Raw genomic sequence first — 21,572 nt, forward strand, 5'->3', positions numbered from 1 at the left:
CACTTAACACCAGTGAGAACACTCTCTCTTCTTATTCCTTTATTCGCAGCACTAAAGCGTCTCCTAACAAAGAGATTAAGACGGACCACGAAGATAAAACAAAGAAAAGTACAGTCTTATAGAGTCTGTTAGCACACGTCTCACTGAGATCTTGTCGGATCCTCTGCACTTCATCGCGAATGTGCTTGATCCGCGTTATAAAGACCATTACTTGGATGCGGAAATAAGTCAGCGCGCACGAGAAATGATCCAGGCGCCGCTGGATGCGGAGAACCCGCGTGGAGACGGAGAAGCGCCAAGCGCAGGAGACAGATCAGAGCGCAGAAAAAAAGACTGGTCTCTGCACCAGATGAGTGGCATGCACCAGCGTTGTCTGATATGTTCAGTGGAATTCTGCAAGAAAGTGCCTCAAATAATAATAATACGTTGGCTATTTTTTTCTTATACACACACACAAACATATATACATACATAATATCAGATTGTAGCCATATTTATGCTAGATTTCTGCTTTAATTTGATAAAAATGTTTATTTATGCCCTGGCCCTTTTTAAATACACTCTCTCAAATATGTCTCAAATGTCAGGCAGATGACAAGCTCAACTGCTCAACAGCTAGATGGTTATCTGTCTGAAGTCCCCATCCCCAGAAGTGATAACAGTCTTGCCAACTGGAGAAGTAATGCACTTTCTAGTCCTACAGAGAACAATTTCAAATGCACTTCACCTAAATGCACTTTGTTTTTATGAGAGAACTGTTCATTTTAAAACCTTTCTGCAGGCCAGTAGGCCTGTACATTATTATTAAATATACACGAGTGGGATAAATTTTTAGTTTGAATTTTATTTTACACTGTGCATTGTTGCAATGTGCTTAATAAATATTTACATCATTAGTAATTATGTATTTTTGTGTTTTTTTTTTTTAATAAGTTATGTAATTGTAATTATCTTTGAAACTTTAATATTAATTTATGCAATTGCAATGTCTTAATTTTAGTAAAGTTAGTACACGGTCATAGCAATAAATGCAATGGTACTAATAATTGGCATAATTTATTTCGGTGTTTCGGTTTCGGTTTTCGGCTGTGGTTTTCTCTTTTTCGGTTTTCGGTTTCGGCCAAGAATTTTCATTTCGGTGCATCCCTAGAATATAAAAAAGCAATGAACAGAAATATGTATACCTCCAATAACTATATATACTGTATATATATTTAGTGGCTAATCCCACTCCAAACGTAATAGTTTCATTCATTTCTTAAAAATGTGTCATATTTACATATGTGCAATCACAATAATTTATTCATTGTAAAAATAAATAATACAACTGAATAAAATAAAATCAAAATGTTAATGCCATGATTTCAATATTCATAAATAAGGATTTGTACATTAAAAAGTTGCTCAAATATAAATAATTTAAGTATTAGATGCTATTGATACATCAATATAAAATGCATAAGAATACTCATGAGATCACGTAGCATTTATAATGTAACAAAATTCATATATATATATATATATATATATATATATATATATATATATATATATATATATATATATATATATATATATATGTGTGTGTGTGTGTATGCATGTGTGTGTGTATATATGTTTGTGTGTGTGTGTGTATACATGTGTGTGTGTGTGTGTATACATGTGTATGTATGTGTGTGTGTGTATACATGTGTATGTGTGTGTGTGTGTGTGTGTGTATACATGTGTGTGTGTGTGTATACATGTGTATGTGTGTGTGTGTGTGTGTGTGTATATATATATATATATGTGTGTGTGTGTGTGTGTGTGTGTGTATGCATGTGTGTGTGTGTATATATATGTATGTATATGTTTTTGTGTGTGTGTGTGTGTATACGTGTGTGTGTGTGTGTGTGTATACATGTGTGTGTGTGTGTGTGTATACGTGTGTGTGTGTGTGTGTGTGTGTGTGTATACATGTGTATGTATATGTGTGTGTGTGTGTGTGTGTGTATATATATATATATATGTGTGTGTGTATGCATGTGTGTGTGTATATATATGTATGTATATATGTTTGTGTGTGTGTGTGTATGTGTGTGTGTGTGTGTATACATATGTGTATGTATGTGTGTATATATATATATATATATATATATATATATATATATATTATGTATATGTATGTATATATGTTTGTTTGTGTCTGTGTGTGTGTGTGTGTGTGTGTGTGTGTGTGTGTGTATACATATGTGAATGTGCGTGTGTGTATATATAAAGCACACACACACACACACACATAGAATTTATTCATTCTCAATGTTTAATGGAGTTGTAGTCCATTCCCTCATAAAAATGAAATATTCGATCTTGTGTGTTTTGTTTTCAGAGGTGTTTTGTCAAAGTCCTAGTTTGTAATGTGAGCATGTTGCTTTGGTTCAGGCTCTGAGCTTCTGTGAAGAGAGCGAATGAGAGTTGAGTCTGCTAAACAAGCGCTCGTCTCTGCTGTGCTCTGTTGTGTAAAATAAAAGCAAGTCCTGCACCATTTCTCCTGGTGACATGTTTTCTGTTGAAAGTGGAAGTTGGGACACAGTGTAAGTAAGTGTTGAACGGCCAGCAGAAGCCTAGAGCCGCGTCTGGTGATGACTTTCTCTTGTGCTCGCTGTTGTATTGACAGGTTAGTGTAATGTAGAGAGAGAGAGAGATTGCAAGGAGGACGGGCGGCTGTAATTGGCTCTAATTACTCTGGTGGGTCTGTCTTAATTATCAACCCTGTCTTTTAATTTGCCAGGAAGTGTTTTAGTGGATGGGCTTGAAACATGTTTAGATGAGATTGATTGTATTGTTCAGGACCAGAGTGACCACTGTTAAAATAAATACACACTATATATATATATATTAAAACACATTTTAGGACTAAAATAATTATATTTGATCATATAATTGTGACCCTGGACCACAAAACCAATGTATATTTTTCAAAATTGAGATTTATACCTCATCTGAAAGCTGAATAAATAAGCTTTCCATTGATGTATGTGGACAGTATTTGGACGAGAAATAACTATTTGATAATCTGAGCGTGCAAAAAAAAAAACGAAAAATGAAATGGTAAGAAAATCACCTTTAAAACTGTCCGTATGAAGTTCATAGCGATGCATATTACTAATGGAAAATTACGTTTTGATGTATTTACAGTAGGACATTTACAAAATATCTTCATGGAACATAACTTTACTTAATATCCGAATGCATTTTGGCATAAGAGAAAAATTGATAATTTTGACACATACAGTGTTTTATTGGCTGCGACTTAATGTTTTGTGTACATTTTATGACTGAATTTAATGGAAAAACTGTATATAAAAATACATTTTTATATTTAATCATGTAGTAGACGCTTTTATCCAACAAGGACAATGCAAGCGATCAAAATCAACAAAAGAGCAATGATGCGTAAGTCTAAGTTAGATAAATAAATAAAAAATTATTATATAATAAAGAAAAAGAAAAAAGACAGAATAGAAAAAGACGGTCTTCTAGAACCAAAACTTTTTATAATCTTGGCAACAAACATATCATTGGAAAGGTCTGAGTCTCAGGATTTCATATTTGGTGGTAATTTTGAGATAGAGGTAAAATTCACAGAGAAATCTAGAGAAAACATCATTAAGCAAAATTCAAAATAGTTTTGATGACTCCCAGTGGCTGTGTGTGGTATGACGCCCTAAATAAAATCTCACAGGAACCTCAATTTTTTTCATATCAACTTCAAATTTGTAACATAACTTATTTAGACACAAGGCTTTAATTTTATACCAATTTTAGAGTAAAACCTGTTATGTAAAATATTTATAACAAATAAAATAAAATTAATATAGCGCATATTATTATCTATAACTTTTTTCTTGAAAAAATCTGCCAAAAATTTTCTTCTTTAAAAAGAGACCAACCTTAGGTTTATATTCCAAAGTGTTCATAAATTACAGCAATTTAAGTTTGGATAGTGCACTTTAATACCTATTTTAAAAAATGGGGGTTGACAGTTAAGGGGTTAAAGATTAGAATTAGAATTGAGAGTGTTAGAGTTATGTATAGAAGAGATGTGTTTTAAGCCAATTCTTGAAGAATATACATATGTACTGTATATATATATATGATTCATTTCATTTTCAATTCACACCGCTGCAGTGTTTGATTTAGTTTGCACGCTTTGACTTTTAAAGCACTACACACTCCAGCAACTCCAAACCTTCTTCTCAAAGTAGCCTCTTGATACCCTCAACATAATGGATCCATCTGTGTTCCAACGCTGTCTAAATAAATGAGAGTCTCTGAAGATCTCCAGGCTGTCGGTGAGGAACGAGCTCCTTAAAGCGAAGGTGACCTGAAAGTGATGGGAATCAGCCTCCAAAGAAGAGCCAAACGAGAGCATCACTCATGCTGTCTGTCTGGAGCACAGAACAATGAAGACACTTGTGAAACCTTAAGAGTGATTCACACATGAAGCCATTTGGTTTTAAAGGTTTCCATGCTACAGGAAAAAATACAAAGTTAGGCATATAACAGTAATGCACCACACATCAATTTGGGCTGAGAAATGACTCCAGAAGGATCGTGTAAAGTCATTAATGTGTTAAATGAGAAAAGCATTGGATAAACATTACGAAAAAACGACACACAATTCATTACATGTAAACTTTTAAGCTTGCATTTATTATTGCGAAACTTGATGCTGAGATTAATTGGTTTTAAATTGGAATTAGTGTATGTATTTTTTATAATATAAAAAAAATAGTTACTGATTCAGTTATTCATTCAACTGATTCATTCAAAGGGCTGTTTGTATCAGAAATTAAGCTGGTGATTCGTTATGAATGAGTCGCTGAATCGTTGACTCACTCGATTCGTTCAAAACCACAGATTCATTCAGTAACAGAGTCATGAAAGTTTTGCTGTGGCTTTGTTTGGAACTGTTTTTGTTGTCCAAAAACATGCAATAATGTGTCTGAATATCACATTTGCATTGGTGCAGACATTCAGAAAACTGTAAACTGCTAAACAGCAACATGATATAAATATCAGCCAAAAACCCTCACATATTGAATTTTAGGAGTATATAACCAGTACTTTTAAAAGTATTTTAAAAAGTAATTGTTACTTAGTGTTACTTTTAATGTAAAGTAATGAGTTATTTTATTTTTGTGTTACAAGCAATGCATTACTTGAAAAAGTAATCTTATTATGTTAATTTGCATTGCGTGCAATGCATTGATGTCACTACATTTTAATAGGCTTTATCACGCTTTCAGTCGTCATGCATCATGTTCATCAGCAGTTGCACTTATATATAGTTGACAGGTTTGGTTAAATGTTCTTTCTTTTTTTTATTAATTGCATATTAAAAACACCACAAAAACATGTGAACATAATTAAAATCTTGATGTTTCACCACACTTTAACAGCGTGTGATGCATTATGCACAGCTGCATTTTAATTGTAAACACATTTCTTAATTTTTAGTGCAAATTGCAAGTGAAATCTTACAAGAATGTCATGCATATAAACCTGATGTCTACTCTATGATTAGTCCATTTTGGTGATCACTGAGGGCTAATTATGGCTAATCGCTGTCTTTAAGTTTGTGTGAATCTCTTTTACTCACTTGGGCATGTTTTTGCTGGACTGTTAGTGTTGCTACATGCTAAGTGATGAGAGGAGCAATGGGTCTAACACATCCGTCAACGTTTTCTAACACCTGCCCGACAGTTTAGCAAGCATCAAGATGCACTTGGTTCACCATTTCTCACTCATACACTAGTGCAGTGACACTAAAGTGCTACATTTGCACATGAATGAAAGACTTTTCTCTGTCTGAAACTCCAGTACTGCCTTCTGTTTTTAAAAGCCTCATCGTCCTGTGAGTGACAGAAGCCTGTGAAATTACACCGACAGATATTCGTGCTTCATTTATTGTAAAATATAGATTCAGTAAGCATAGGGAAAAAAAATTATTGAAGTTTTGATTTTAAAATCATCTGAAAGTTGTGTGGCGAATATTTCGTAGTGTTGTATGACAAATTAAATTTTGACATTTTGATTGCTATTATTTGTGTTTAAGTCTAATATATTCCACGTATCAGAATAAACTTGCATAGTTTAGTCAAAATGAACTTATTATTCATTTTTAATTCTAATTCAAAGTCCTAAATTAAAAATGAACCAATTCTCAGATTCTGAATTACAACAAAAAATGACACTATTTTTTTTCTCTCATAATAGTCATTTGATAAAATAGTGAGTAAAATACACTTTAATCTAAATACATTTAATAAATCGTTAAAAAAGCATTGTTTTTAGTTTTTTTTTATTAAATCTATTCAATATATTATTAACATTACAACTTTATTTTAATAGCACTTATTTTTATATTTTGTATTTATAATATATTCCAGAATAAACTTGCATTTTAGTCATTGTAAACCGATTAATCGCGATTAATCGCACCTAAAATTTATGTTTTTGTTGACATGATATATGTAAGCTGTGTGTACGGTTTATTATTTATGGTTAAATACACAAACATACTGTATATATTTAGAAAATATAAATAAATAAAATATTCTTTATTATTATATTTTGTTATAAATATATTTCTTAAATATATACATGCATTTGTTTGTATATATATATATATATATGTGTGTGTGTGTGTGTGTATATACATAATAAATATACACAGTACACATTAATATATTATGAAAACAAAACTTTTATTTTGTATGAGATTAATCACGATTAATCATGTGACAGCACTGATATATATATATATATATATAGATTTAGATATAAATATATATATTATACTTCAACTCATGAATTGAAAAGGAACCAATCTTGGAAATTAAAATGCATAATCTGTAATTATTCATGCAAAAAATGTCAGTTTGATAAAATAATGAATTAATACTACACTATGTACTGCAGAAATAGTGAGGGTTGAACGGCATGCTATTCTGATCCCAGCTGTGAGTTTGGTGTGAACAGACTCTCTCTACACACTACAGATCCTCTGGTGGCTAATCATATTAGCACCAAACCGGGCAGCACGGTGTCTAAATCTGTTCCTGTTCCACTCAATGCTTACAGCAGAACGGCGCAGTGTCTCTGAACCGCTGAAGGAGCTTTCAGCGTGTTGTATTTTTAGCAGCAGTAATTTTATTCATTATCTCAGCGCGCTCCATTTTTGTGCTACTAACAATAGCATCTCTACAGCAGCCTTCCTCGTGCGCAACCTGCCAAACGTGCAGGAATTAAAATGCTAATTTGGTGCTATTAGCTTGACAGTGCATTCATTACCCATGACCACAGGTCTGGAGGTTATAATAACACAACGGACCCGATTGAAACCACACGGCTATTATGGAGCGCAGAAGTGAAGGGTAAAAGAAAGTCTGGGTGATTATGTTCTCCAAAATTTTAATTAGCTGTAAATGTGGTCCCTCTCAGGCCATCCAACATGAGTGTGTTTCTCGGCGAAATATAGGTTTGCATCAGTGTCTCATCAATGGATGCTCTGCAGTGAATGGGTGCCGTCAGAATGAGAGCTGATAAAAACATCAAAATAATCCACATCACTCCAGTCCATCAGTTAACATCTGGAGAAGACAAAAGATAAAACAAATCCATAATTAAGACGTTTTAAACTAAAATAATCCATAATAACACTTCCTCCAGTGAAAAACTGGTTTTGTATGAACCAGGAGAGAAATCTGCACATACATAGACTCTATGTATTTTAGTTAAAAATGTCTTAATTATGGGTTTGTTTAATCTTTTGTCTTTTGTCCAGATGTTCACTGATGGACTGGAGTGATGTGGATTATTGTAATGTTTTTATCAGCTCTCATTCTGACGGCACCCATTCACTTTCAGAGCATGTGATGCAATGCTACATTTCTCCAAATCGGATTAAAAAACAAACTCATTTACATCTTGAATGATCTGAGGATGACTACATTGCTTTTTATTTTTGGGTGAACCATTATGTGCCATTTAATTTAATCACTCTTTATTTTATAAATACTGCAACATTACAGAACTTCGAGTGAGAGCCATTCAATATTTGTGTTTTAACAACATACACAAACATTTATACCTGCTAATGCCTTGTAGCTTGGGATTTGTCTGATTTCTTACAGGATAATCCTTTTAAACCCTCTCTTAATTCATGGTTGTTTAGCGTGCGTTCCTCAAACATGCTCTATTTTGCTGGTGAGAATAATTCAGCAGCTGATTTGAGACACAAAGACTTTTCTGTGTGAGTTGGGATTATTTTCTTTGGCTCTCAGTGAAGGCTTGTGTTATTTTGTTCTTCGTCTAAGGCGTTGCTCTGAAGCAGGCTGTGATGGATGTCTGCTGTCGCTCTGCTGTGACACAAATGGAGCTGGAAGCCTCTTTAGATTTCAGATGTGAGTGTGATTTAAGTGTGCTGTTGATCAGGGCATCAATGAATGGATTGAGGAGGTGATTAGACTCTATGGTTCTCTGCTATAATTCTCTTACCGAATACTCCAGAGATTCAGCTTCCTTACTGTAAGAGACTGCAAGTCAATAAGGACTCTTGTCACCTCGACTCCTTGCAAACTCAAGTGATTGTAATTATGCTGACATATTATGTCTATTTAGGCCTTTTAACTCCTCTTGCATTTAATAGTCTCTATTATTAGCCAATGCATAACACAAGCTAGTTTTCATAAAGTTTTATTCTGTGTAAACATGCATGAGGATAATATAAGCCAACATTTATATCATTGTAACTGGTTTTGGTTTTGCAATTTTATTTAGTTTAGTTTCTTGTTTGAGCAGTAATGAACATAATATGTTATAGGTAACATTAAATGCAATCATGTGCATTATTATTATTATCTGTGGATAAAATGTTCGTTTGTTTTTTTGCAGTCCAGTAATACTCTGACAGGAGCCTGTAAAAATATAAAAACACCGTGAAAATATAATTCATATGACTGATGTGCTATTAGTCTTTTGAAGTCAGAAATTTACTTTTATGGTGTGCTTTTGTGCTATTTTAGTTTTTAGGAAACATTGCATAAACAATCCATGGAAGGATATTATCGTTTCATTTTTGGGGTTTGAACTGTACATTAAATAATGTCAGACTTGTACCTTAAATTTGAGGTGAGAGACTTTGAATACTTTAAATGCAATCATTTTGAGATTTGATTTGATTTGCAATAGGAAAAACAATTCATGGTGGTCTTGCTGAGAAAAATGAATGTTGCACAATTGCTATTATTCACACGCTCTTCAAAATATCAATAGCCTCCTTTGACTCGCAGCAGCGGGAAACACAGTCTAAAAGTGTTTAATAGCGGTCTGCCCTCTCGGCCCTGGCCGCAGAGATCTCGGTCGTTTCCCCGCAGCAGGAAAGCACTGCGGCGTTGAATACGAGTCCCTGAGCGACACAGCCAGAGGTCACGGCCGCATGGATTCCAGAAAACAATCTTTGAGATGTGAATGGACTTTAAAGCGGTCATGCATTTTTATTATTACATTTTTTTTCCTGAAGGACCATTTATTGTGGCAAAACAGGAATAGTATGGTTCTCCGTGACTCCATGACCTTTGGAAATTGAGTTTTTTTAGATTTTTTTTAACCCTATATTTAGGATCGGTGTATTTGAACTGCATATAAAACGTCCATCCATTTGTGATGCATATTTGTCAGTCATGCATTACTGCAACCGGTAAGATTTCTCTACTGCAAAAAATAAATAAATAAAAACCTTGCATAGTTTATTAACTAATTGCATTGCATTTTTTGATTTTGACTTTTATTCCAAATGCATTCGTTTAAATGGCTTAGAATTAACATAAACCTGTTCATTGTGAAGGAAAAATGTATTCAGCAGAAAATTATGATAATAGTTCAAATATGGCTATAGGTGTGGAACAAGCAATATTCAGTGTATTAAAATGCATGAGATTGAAACAGATTGGATTTATTGATGATACATGTATAAACCTGATTATTATGCTGTTGAAACACACAAATATGATTTGTTTCGTTTACTGTATGTTTGGCAGACATGCAGTTTATTGTTTGGTAAAACAGTGTAATTCAAATGCATAGAAATTTTAAATGCAATTTAAATGCATAAATTTTCAGGTAGTACAATTAACTGCTTCATCACAAAATATCAAGGGAAAATTGATCGCTCGTAATGTGGCCCCTTTAATATGAGCTAGCAAAGGTTCTCAACACCTATTTAGGTAAAAACAGCATTGGACTATAACCATGACCTTTTTGTTACACCATACAGCATGTTGGACAATGTTTTCCTCAATTATTATTGTCCTTTGTTTTGTTTCTAAAACATAAAGTTAAGTTTCTTGTTTGTTTCCTGCAGAATGGAGAGGCGTCCCTGTTCGAGGTGAACATCCGTTACGTTGGCGGTCTTCTCTCTGCGTACTACCTGACGGGAGCTGAGGTAAGAGTCAGTCTCATCTGTTCTTCTCGCTTCAGTTTGACTTGTTTTAATGTAATTAGTTGGAACAGGAGTTCATGTTTAATCATAAGAGTTACAGCGAGATCACGTATGCATGGTTCGTCTGAAGCGGGCCAAGTTTTCAAACCTGAGGGCATCATATTGAAGTCGAAAGTAGTCATGAGTCAAACTAATGGAGATTGATTTTCCGTCAGAATTAGTCAGAGAGGAAGACAGATGCTCTGTGTTTTCTGAAGCCATCCATCTGTGTTTATAGATCTGTGTCAGATGTGAGCACACGTGTTACATCTGCACATCGCATGAGTCGTTTCACTGAGATGCTCAATATAGACATATTTGTTTGAGAGATGGGAGCATATACAGTAGTAGGAATAAAATTGTGAAATGTGATATTCTCCATCATTTTTATTAGATTGACCAATATTTATTTTAGATCCAGTACTTTTGCCGATTATCTGTATGTTCAATAACCGATATACAGAACCGATATTTATTTACTGTTTTACTTGTTTTTCTTTAATTTCATTTTCATATCACAAAAATGTAAACATATATATTTTTTTCTAATAAGAACAACTGAAGCAGCAGCAAAACTAATGCAAAAGGTGAAATAAATGGAAAAAAAACTTTTTAAATCGAGAATATGAATAATTGTGAAATAGAAGAACATCTGCAAGCATCTGCTAAATGTAAAAAATTCAAGGGAAACTTTGCATTAATGTAATTATTAGTTGAAAATACTGGTAAAATATATGTAAAACTGAGTCACTTTGAGTTTTCTTCAGCTTTCTACTCATATAGTTATTGTATGTTTTACTCCAAACTGTTGCCAATGTATAATTGTACTGTTGGCTGTCATAAATCCTAGTTCTTGGGAAAGTGAAGAGTGGCTTTGAAGGTTTAATCAAACATTATATAACTGAGACATCAATTACAATAAAAAATAAACGTAATGCGTGTATTTAATGCAAATATGGTACTTAAAATGGTACTAAAACCTTGACCATAAAACCTACTAAAACCTTCTCTAGAATTTACGTCTTCCTGCAGTATTTTCATCTTGGATCGACTATTTTTAAATAGTTTTAATGGTTTACATTAACATTTATTTTTATTTTTGTGGTAAATTGATATATTGAGTGTAACTTCAACACATTTGAGCAGATTTTTTTTTTTTAAGTAGCATGACCAGATCAAATTTTTGTTCCATTTCATCTTTGTATCTCAATAAAACACAGCATTTTTATAACAACAAATGCAGCAGCAATAATATTAACAATAGGCAAAATAAATTGATGTTAATGTTCTCAAATGGAGTGATATAAAAGTGAATGGAGACTATCACCTTTGCATAGATATAGTCATTAGTGGAAAATATCTGTACAAATATCGGTTAAACCGATTATCGGTTGATATGAAATTCTAAATCACTTTGCGCTTTCCTTAGCTGAACTGAATTAAATGGGGATCTTTTTTGGTTTACATTTACATTTATTAACATTTTTGGAAATCTGACAGTTGCCTGTATAGACTGTAACTTCAGTGCATTCGAGCAGATAGTTTGTATGCTATTCAACTGTTAGATTCATATCTAATGGATGTGGATGTAAAGGGAATCTGGTTGGGATGCTTCTGCTTTAGTCTTGCACTTTTTCTGTCTCCGTCTCTCACTATCGATGGAGTTTGTTGTCCACATCGCTGATAAATCTCTCAGGGGTGCACAGTAGTCTGCAGTGATCTATCCCTGCATTCATGTACGCTGGGAATCCATCATGCGTGTGTGTTCTGGATGTAGATTTATCTCATCGGTCTCCTTCCCTGAGTTTCCGGGGGGTTGCACCCCATGCAGATAAGGGCGGGTGATTGGAAAACCCACTTTTGCGAAACGGCCACGGTGGCAAGGCGTGCGTAAATCTTGCCGACAGCATGAGGTAGGAGCTTTCAGGGAAACAGCACACAGCAGGATTTACAGTTGCACAGCTCCATTTGTTCAAAGGAAAGAGTTGCTCTTGTTTTGGTGGCCGATAAAATCGTTTTCTCTCTCTGGGCTAAACATCATGACATAACCGTCGCTATCGTCTCAGTCATCGATGTTAGCTGTTCTTGACTCTAAAACTATAAAATATTCAGTCAGCGAGACTTCTGTAATAATATACACATTCTATTAATGTTTTATATTTTGAATGTCCAAAGTGTAACACTTTTTTTTAATCAGTATCGGTTATTGATGTATATCAAAAATATGTTAAATATAAATTGTTAAAACAACTAAAAATCAAGATTTAAAATGAAATAAAGTTTCTTAATTTTTTTTTTCTTAATTTATTTATAATCCCTTTACAGTGACCACGTTTATTAAAGAACCAGTGTTCACATGATCTTGGTCAACCGGAGTATATCGTGCAAGGAAATTTTAAAACACCAAAGTCTAGACATTGAAAAGTCATTATAGAGTAGAAATCTGTAGGTAAAATATCATAATAAAATATTATATTAAAAAAAATCATATTTCATTTTTTAAATAAAATCATTTTATCATTATTATTTTTTTAGTGGTTTTTTATTTTTTTCATTTTTTTTATTATACATTTTTAGTATAGTTTTATTTTACATTATAATATTATAGAATTTTATTTTATAAGCCATTTATCAGTTGTCAGCCATAACATGATAATAATTATCAGCTTAATGGTATCAAGAACAGTTTTAAAATAATTGCATCCCTACTGTTAATAAATAAAAAATTATTATATATAAAATATATAATAAAAATAAAAATTGGTGCAGTAGCCATTGACACCCATCTGGCTCATGTGAACAATAAATTATTATTATTTTTTTAATTGTCATTTTGAGCAAACTGCACATGTTTGCTGGAAGTTACTCGCCCATGAGATAAACAGTCCATCCCTATAGTTGCAAACATTTTATTGCCATTATTTATTATAATAAAATGTAATGTTATCATTTTTAAATGTATTGTATTTTGTGAATAGATAAACCGTGTAATGCAGTGTAATGTTCTTCATATTAATGCCTCTTCATTATAGCGTTCATCACACACTCGGTTGCTCAGTAAAGGTGACCTAAATCGTGTTTTCTTCATGTGCATGTACTTAACATCAAGCAAGACTCATTTGAAGGTTCACGTCATATGTATCATGCATCTATATGACGGTAAAAACCAGGGAATTTATGCAAACTACTCAAAAACGACAGACTGGGTTGTAATTTTCCACTCTGTAAATTGTCCCAGCACTGCATGGCTACTGACGGATGTCTTCTTCCACTTGCCAACAGAACATCAGTCAGCTGTATCGCCCTTATTAGTATGAAACTGAAGGGCGTTATATTACCTCTGCGCTTGTGCTAATTTACTGTAAGATCACGCAGATGAAGCCAGGTGACCCGAAAGAAGTAAAACTGCCATTTTCATTGATGCACATCTATGTGTAATTGACCCAGAAGTGTAGAGCAGATTGTGTCGTTATAATTAGAAACTGGCATAGAACTAATGATCTACTGTATGTGTATTTGCATGTTTACAGTATGTCAGTGTCCAGCACAAAATATTATTATTTTCTGATTAAGAAAAACTTATGCTTAAAGCAACATAAATGTTCAGAGAAAAAAATATATATATTGCAAGTAAGATGTTTGTTTATTTTTTTCTAACAATAAAACTATCTGCATTGCATTTAGAATTGTTTTTTTTTTTTTTTTATGTTTACAAGTAAAGGAAAAAAATTGAGGATATTTTATAATAAAATACTATTTCAGTCTTCCTACTTTAAAAAAAAAAGTTTAATGTTACATACTGTTAATTGTAAGACTGCATTAATTAATTTGTTAAAATAAAGTTTTTTCTTCATTTAAAAATCTACATTGTAGAGAAAGATTTAAAACAAAAATGCAATACATTTTAAAAGAAATAATATTACAATATTAATACATGCAACTTACACAGTGTTACATAGTGTTAATTTAATACTACGTGCTATCTTTATAACAATTTGTGAAATTTAATAGCAATTGAGTGAAAATTATTTATTAAGTTGAGTTGCATGTATTAATATTGTCATATTGTACAATTATAATATATCTATATATATATATATATATATATATATATATATATTGATTCAAATTAGAGCAGCTTCATAAATTGAATAAAAACATAAATGATCATATTGAATTTTACACAGAAAGGTACATTGCCATCTTGTTCTTACAAGTTAAATTTTATAATAATGATTTTCCCAACTTTGCAGGACGACTTGAATGCACTATGATGTTGCACCGGCTTCATCTTTTGATGATTTAGTTCTTCGATTCTAGCTCAACAGCATCCTCATCCATAAGCTATTTATTTGAGCGATTGTATAACTAAAGCCTGTCCTCTGCACCTGCAGTATCTTGAAATATTCTGCATATAACCATTACGGCAGTTACGTCAAAAGCCTACAGCCTATTTTTCTGAGGAATTACCTTAAGATCAAACCACTGCTGGCAGAAGGGTATGAGGTATTAGTCTTTACATAAATGTTTTCTCACTCGAGCTACAGCGATCATATCAAACCATTCAGGATGTCAGACTGACCTGAAGAAACATCATGCACGGTTCATCGAGCCGTGAATCAGCTGCTGCATTATTGATTCTGACACATAGCGTTTTCTTTCTTTCCCGCTGCGTTATTTATATTTCCTTGTTGGTATAACCGCATTATTTCCAACCTCCTGCCAGTTCAATCCAGAAAACCTGCCAGAAGGCATTTACAAAGACCTGCAGATCACATGCATGCGTATTTTTTTTCCTTACTATATTTTGCCAAATAATAATAAATTATAGGGTGGTTGTGTGCAGACACTGCCAACACATTAAAGTGAATTTTGCATCCGGTGACCGTTTTAAAAAATTTAGAATTTTGAGAAACGTTACATTTTCACCAACATTCCAAAACCAACTGCAAGATTTTAGGTTTTAAACAGTAATTAAATGAATATTTAACAACTCTTTTTTGTGTGTGTGCTGCAGAACAGGGGTTTTACTGTTAAAATCAGGTTTAATATTCACAGACATAGGTCCATGTTGACATTTGATTAATTTTGACTCTTTCATCCGAATTCCATGCCATTCTGTGTTATACAGTAAATTCCATTCCACAGTTGCCAAATTCATAGGGCCCTACATTTAAATGAAATTTTTGCGGGTTAATATTCCTTCAAGCTATAAGGTATGAGATGTTGTGCTGGATTTTAATCAGGGCTAATGGGTGTTGTCATCTTCTTTATCCTTATGCATTTGAAGGATGCAAATTTCAGGTGCACGGAGAGTCAGAAGTATTCCAGAATGGACTTCCACTGCCCATCTCTCATTATGGCAAAGACGTTCATAAGACTTTCGATCGCCTCTGCAGAAAATGCTGTTTATGGGCTAAAGGCCATTGCTTTAAACAATGAGAGCGCTATCGATTCCAGAAGCCTCCGCTCTCTATCAATGCTTTCCCAGAGCCTTCTTTCTGCAGAAGCGAGTTTGATGTTGATTTGTGGGTCCGGGCCAAAGGTGAGGCGCTCGGTCACCACTGCCCATAAAACTCACGACAGACGCGGGATCCAGGAGTACGAGCTGCGTTTGTCCTCTCCTGAACCTCCAGTCAGTTTTGTGGGACTGCTTTCTGAGTCTCATTATAACCATCCTATATAGTATGCGAGGATTACATTCACAGTTATTGAAAAAATATTCATGAAAACTTATTCTGCAGGACGCAGATGGTATTCTAGATATATATTGGACAAATATTTGGATGCGTCTGTGGGTGTGCATTTTTTTTATATGAATTTAAATATTGTAAGACAATGCATCATCTGTCTAGAAAGGAAGAATGCATTGAATATAAATAACGCAGCAGCTGCGACACTTGTTCTGCTTTTTTTTTGTATTCCCAGTAAAAAGAAAGCAGGTGTCGAGGCAACAGATGCCCAAATGTTGCTCATTCACATATGAGTCCAAACTTATAAAGAGATAAAAGCGTGGGACTGGGAAGGGTGGAAGAGGGTCAATTATTTTAGTTTTGTCATGCAGAGAGAGCGTGCTTTTCTTTATTTAGCTTTGAAGAACAACTTATTGCCAACTAGGGCCCAATCAACACACAGCGGTGATTCATTACTGAATGAATCCATGGTTTTGAGTGAATCAAGTGGCTCACTGATTCAGTGAATCATTTGACAGTCTCTTGCTTAGTTTCTGAATGAATCTGTTGAATGAATGATTCAATGACTCACTCATTAAGACTCGTTGCTGCCACCTACTGGAGATTTTAGTTTTTTATTCAGAACATAGTTTTATTTAAAAATTATAATAATTTTGTTATTTTTTTATGCAATGTTGAATAAAAACATTTATTTCTAAAGCTACTCAACGTCTTAATGTAATGATTAATGTTAAATAATCACTTTAAATGATCTTTTGACTGTTGTTAGATTGCATATTTTATCTCATCATTTTGAATGAGCAGCCTGCAGTAGTAAAGCATATACTTTCAAAATAAGAGTCCTTGTGTATTTCGCGTTTGCCTATAAATAAAAGTCCTGCATTATGCATTATTTAATTTTTTTATTATTATTGGAATATTGTTTACACAAACTGTATCTGGGATTTAATTGAAAATAAACTCTAGTAGCATCTGTAAGAACATTATTTAACACATTATTTATTACTAGTATCGGCAATAATGTGTTAATTATTCAGATTACTTTCTGGATTATGCTAGTCATTTTGTTGCAAATATTTTCTTGTATCCCTTCTACAAAATACCTTTATTTATAAAAACTCATTATTTAATCAGTTAAATAGCATTTTTTTAATGCACTGGTGATTTTTTCAACTTAAGAGCACGTGCTCTATTGGAGAAAAAAGTAAATGTTAAGCAGTGGTTAACTTTATGTACATAACTTGATCTGATGACAAGCTGAGATGTATATAGATGAGAAACAACACTTGCATATCTCAGTTCATCGTAAAAAATATCTTGCATATTATCTATTGCATATTAAGCTGAAACGTTCTCCAAACATGCATCTAATGGTCATCAGAGATTCATATTTTCTTGTGTCCCATTTCTTCAGATTAATGTGCATGTCCCTCAGGGATCCTGCATAAACTACAGCAGAAATTTCTCTCTCATTTACATTTAAGAATCTAATTGAGTGTGTTTATATGTGTGTGTGTGTGTGCGTGCATTTGTTTGTGTGTGTGTTCCAACATGAAGCTGCAAGGACTATTAATTAAGCACATAAAAGCAGCGTTAATTGCGAGAGAGGTTACAAGGCCGGGACGCAACAATCAATTACATGCTTAATAATAAATAATATTGCACATTTGCTTTCCTCGAAATGACACTTAATTGCTTGCATCTTGCTTTTTCACTCTAAAGCGAGGGATGTCTCTTTGTGCAGGTGAATTAGTGCATTATTTTGAAGCTTTTAGCATCATGTGTTTATTTAGTTTGTATGTGCACCGGTAAGATCAAACGGAGTTGGTGTTTAGTGTCATTAGCTAATGGTTTGTCCTTTAAAGGGACGGTGAGGATGTTTAGATCGGCTCCCAGAGGGTCCGGTGTCCAGGATAGATGGGCTGGTGCAGGATCTGTGCTGTAAATAGCTGTGGGTGACTGTAATGTATGGTTATGACGTGGTTTATGGTTGTGTTGGGTATTGAGCTTTGTTTTGAGGATGTCCCTCTGGCTGTTTGGAGCTTTAGCACTCTCTGATCGATAGACCTGAATAAATCTGTGCTAGGAAAATTAAAGACACCCTGGTGTTAATCAGTTCTGTGCACCCTAAAGTTGTTTAAATGAGCTGATTCCTCATGAGGTCCACACACACACACACACAAAAAAAAAGAAGTCAGGGTTAAATTAGAGAAAAGAGCAGTATTATATTTGGTTAAATATGGTGATTCCTTAGTGTACAGCAATATTTAAGTTAATTTATTCAATGCTATCGTATTATCTATATACTACTACTTTTGAATTAGCATTAAACATTTATTTCTCATGGTGCAACATTTTAGTTTTTTTTTTTTTTTTTTTTTTTTTTTTTTTACTTTAATTTAAAATTTCCGTCTAATATTATATATTTTTTTATTTAAACTTTTTGTAAATTAATGGAAATGTTTTTAATATTTTTATTTAACAGTAAAAATACTGAATGTTAAGTAAAAATATAATACAATTATTTATGCAAAAAATTAAGCTTATATATCCTATTAATTGTCATTTTTCACAACACTATTAATAGCATTTATTTTTTATGCTGCAACGTTTCAGATTTTTATTTATTTATTAATTTTAAGGTTTTCATCTAATATTATATTTTGTTTTATTTAAGCTTTATGTAAATTAATGGAAATGTTTTTAATATTTTTAGTTAACAGTAAAAATACTGAATGTTAAGTAAAAATATAATAAAATTCTTAATGCAAAAAATTAAGCTTATATCCTATTAATTGTCATTTTTCACAACATTATTAAAATATTAAGCATTTATTTATCATGGTGCAACATTTCAGTTTTCTTTTATTTATTATTATTAATTTTAAGTTTTCTGTCTAGTATTATATTTCGTTTTATTTAAGCTTTATGTAAATTAATGGAAATGTTTTTAATATCTTTGTTAACAGTAAAAATACTGAATGTTAAGTAAGAATATAATAAAAATCTTCATGCAAAAATTAAGCTTATACTGTATATCCTATTAATTGTAATTTTTCACAACATTATTAATAGCATTTATTTTTTATACTGCAACATTTCAGATTCTTTTATTTATTAATTTTAAGGTTTTCATCTAATGTTATATTTTGTTTTATTTAAGCTTTATGTAAATTAATGAAAATGTTTTTAATATTTTTCGTTAACAGTAAAAATACTAAATGTTAAGTAAAAATATAATAAAATTCTTAATGCAAAAAATTAAGCTTATATCCTATTAATTGTCATTTTTCACAACATTATTAAAATATTAAGCATTTATTTATCATGGTGCAACATTTCAGTTTTTTTATTATTATTATTAATTTTAAGTTTTCTGTCTAGTATTATATTTCGTTTTATTTAAGCTTTATGTAAATTAATGGAAATGTTTTTCATATTTATAGTTAACAGTAAAAATACTAAATGTTAAGTGAAAATATTAGAAAACTCTTTATGCAAAAAATAAGCTTATATATACTATTAATCGTCATTTTTCACAACATTATTGAAATATTATTTAAGCATTTATTTATCATGGCGCAACATTTCAGATTTTTTGTTTTGTTTTGTTTGTTTTTCATATATTATGTTTCGTTTTTTTATTTTACCTTTATTTAGTTAATTAAAAAGATTTCAATAATTTTATTTTGTCAACAAAAACTAAAACTAAATGTGTGAAAATAGTGAAAATATTATAAAATTCTTTTTTACAGTATTTATTCAGAAAGTATGCATATGTATCCTCTCAACTGTCATTATTGTCCTTTGCAACATTATTGCAGCATTATTGACATATTATTTACCGTATATATTGCTCATTATTGATATATTGATATAGAGCCGTTATACAGCAGGGATGCACTTTTGCAGAATCTCGTCTATGCAGCGTCCGATCTTCGAGTTGGGAACAGAGTCTCTCTGTGACAGTCAGATGAACTTCATGCTGGATTGTGTTGCTGGAGGAAAATCGACGTCACATTGGTAAAGGTTAAATATGTGGAAGGGGGCTCCTGGTTGAGCAGCAGTCTCATGGGATGTTTCATTGCTCTTTTAATGCTGGAAGGAAGGCAACTCCCTCTTGTTGTTCTGAAGCTCTTTTCTGACCCCTGCGGTTTCATCGTCTGAGGCTTTCTCAGGGATCACAGCAACTGTAATTTGAAAGAGTGTTGCTCAATGAAATCAACTTCTGCACCATTTTTCCTGTAGTTAAAGTGAGCTGGCTTTGATGTGCCGAGTCCCGCAGGGGAAGGAAAACCAGTGTTATCTTCCATCATAGAAATCAATGAGTCTCTGACAGCTGTGTGTGATTTCTTTTAGAAGTAATATTGCACTTTGTCTTTCCTATCTCCTGTACAACAACCAAGAAATATTAAGCCGTCTGTGGCTCTGGCCATGCATTATGTAAAGAGTAACCTATCATGTGCTTTATTTGTTCTGTCTCATCCTATAATGAAATATGTGGGAATGTTGCAGGTGGATTTCCAGGATGCATTTTTATGTTTATTGACATTTTTATAGAATACATTTCTCATTTATTTATCATAATTTGGCGTCATTTCATGCAACAGGAGCAGAATTAATTTGTGCATTTGTAATGCAATTCTTACATTGATTGTCACATGCAATTTGCGTAAAAAATTGATTTTCTGTTCATCTGTTTTTGTTAAATCTCTAAAGATTTAAACAGTTTACCCAAAAATGAAAATTTGCTGCAAATGTCCTCTCACTCAGGCCATCCGAGATATAGATGAGTTTGTTTCGTCATCAGATTTGGAGAAATGTAGCAATGCATCACTTGCTCATCAATGGATGCTCCAGAGTGAATGGGTGCCGTCAGAATGAGAGTCCAAACAGCTGATAAAAACAAGGGCCATTGGCGTACTGTAACGACAGATAAAAGAGGAGGAAGCAATTGCAGGCAATCAGATGATGTTTATTGATAAGGAGTGTCCAGAGTGTTGGCAATGGCAAGGAAGGTCTACGGTGGCGTGAGAAGAGCGGGATGGTGAAGTCAGCGGTGCAGGTGAAGGTGGTCAATGGATAGAACCAGGAACAGACCGGAACACTGACACGCGGACGACAACACGAATCCAACCAGCACACAAACACGGAAGACGGTAATCCAGCTAGTACATGGAGACATAAGAGAGGATCTGACAACAGAGAGAGAGCGAGGTGAGTATAAGTAGCAGAGGTATGATGACGATCAGCTGGAGCGAGACAATCAACACCCAGGTGATGACAATCAACTAAACGAGCACATGGAGACAACGTAAGTACAAAAACAATAACAAAACATGACACGGAGGAAA

At 33.0% G+C, this 21,572-nt stretch overlaps 1 protein-coding gene across 1 annotated transcript in view; it reads left to right on the forward strand.

Annotated features, from left to right (window-relative positions):
* LOC113115753 (mannosyl-oligosaccharide 1,2-alpha-mannosidase IA-like) overlaps nt 1-21,572 on the forward strand; it is a 161,500-nt gene that overhangs the window by 104,403 nt on the left and 35,525 nt on the right. Inside the window, exon 4 of the mRNA XM_026283334.1 lies at nt 10,409-10,489. Coding sequence (XP_026139119.1) covers nt 10,409-10,489 — 81 coding nt within the window. The remainder of the gene's footprint in view (nt 1-10,408; nt 10,490-21,572) is intronic.

The sequence above is a fragment of the Carassius auratus genome, chromosome 16, assembly GCF_003368295.1.
Source record: "Carassius auratus strain Wakin chromosome 16, ASM336829v1, whole genome shotgun sequence".
In the NCBI taxonomy this organism is placed as follows: Eukaryota; Metazoa; Chordata; class Actinopteri; order Cypriniformes; family Cyprinidae; genus Carassius; species Carassius auratus.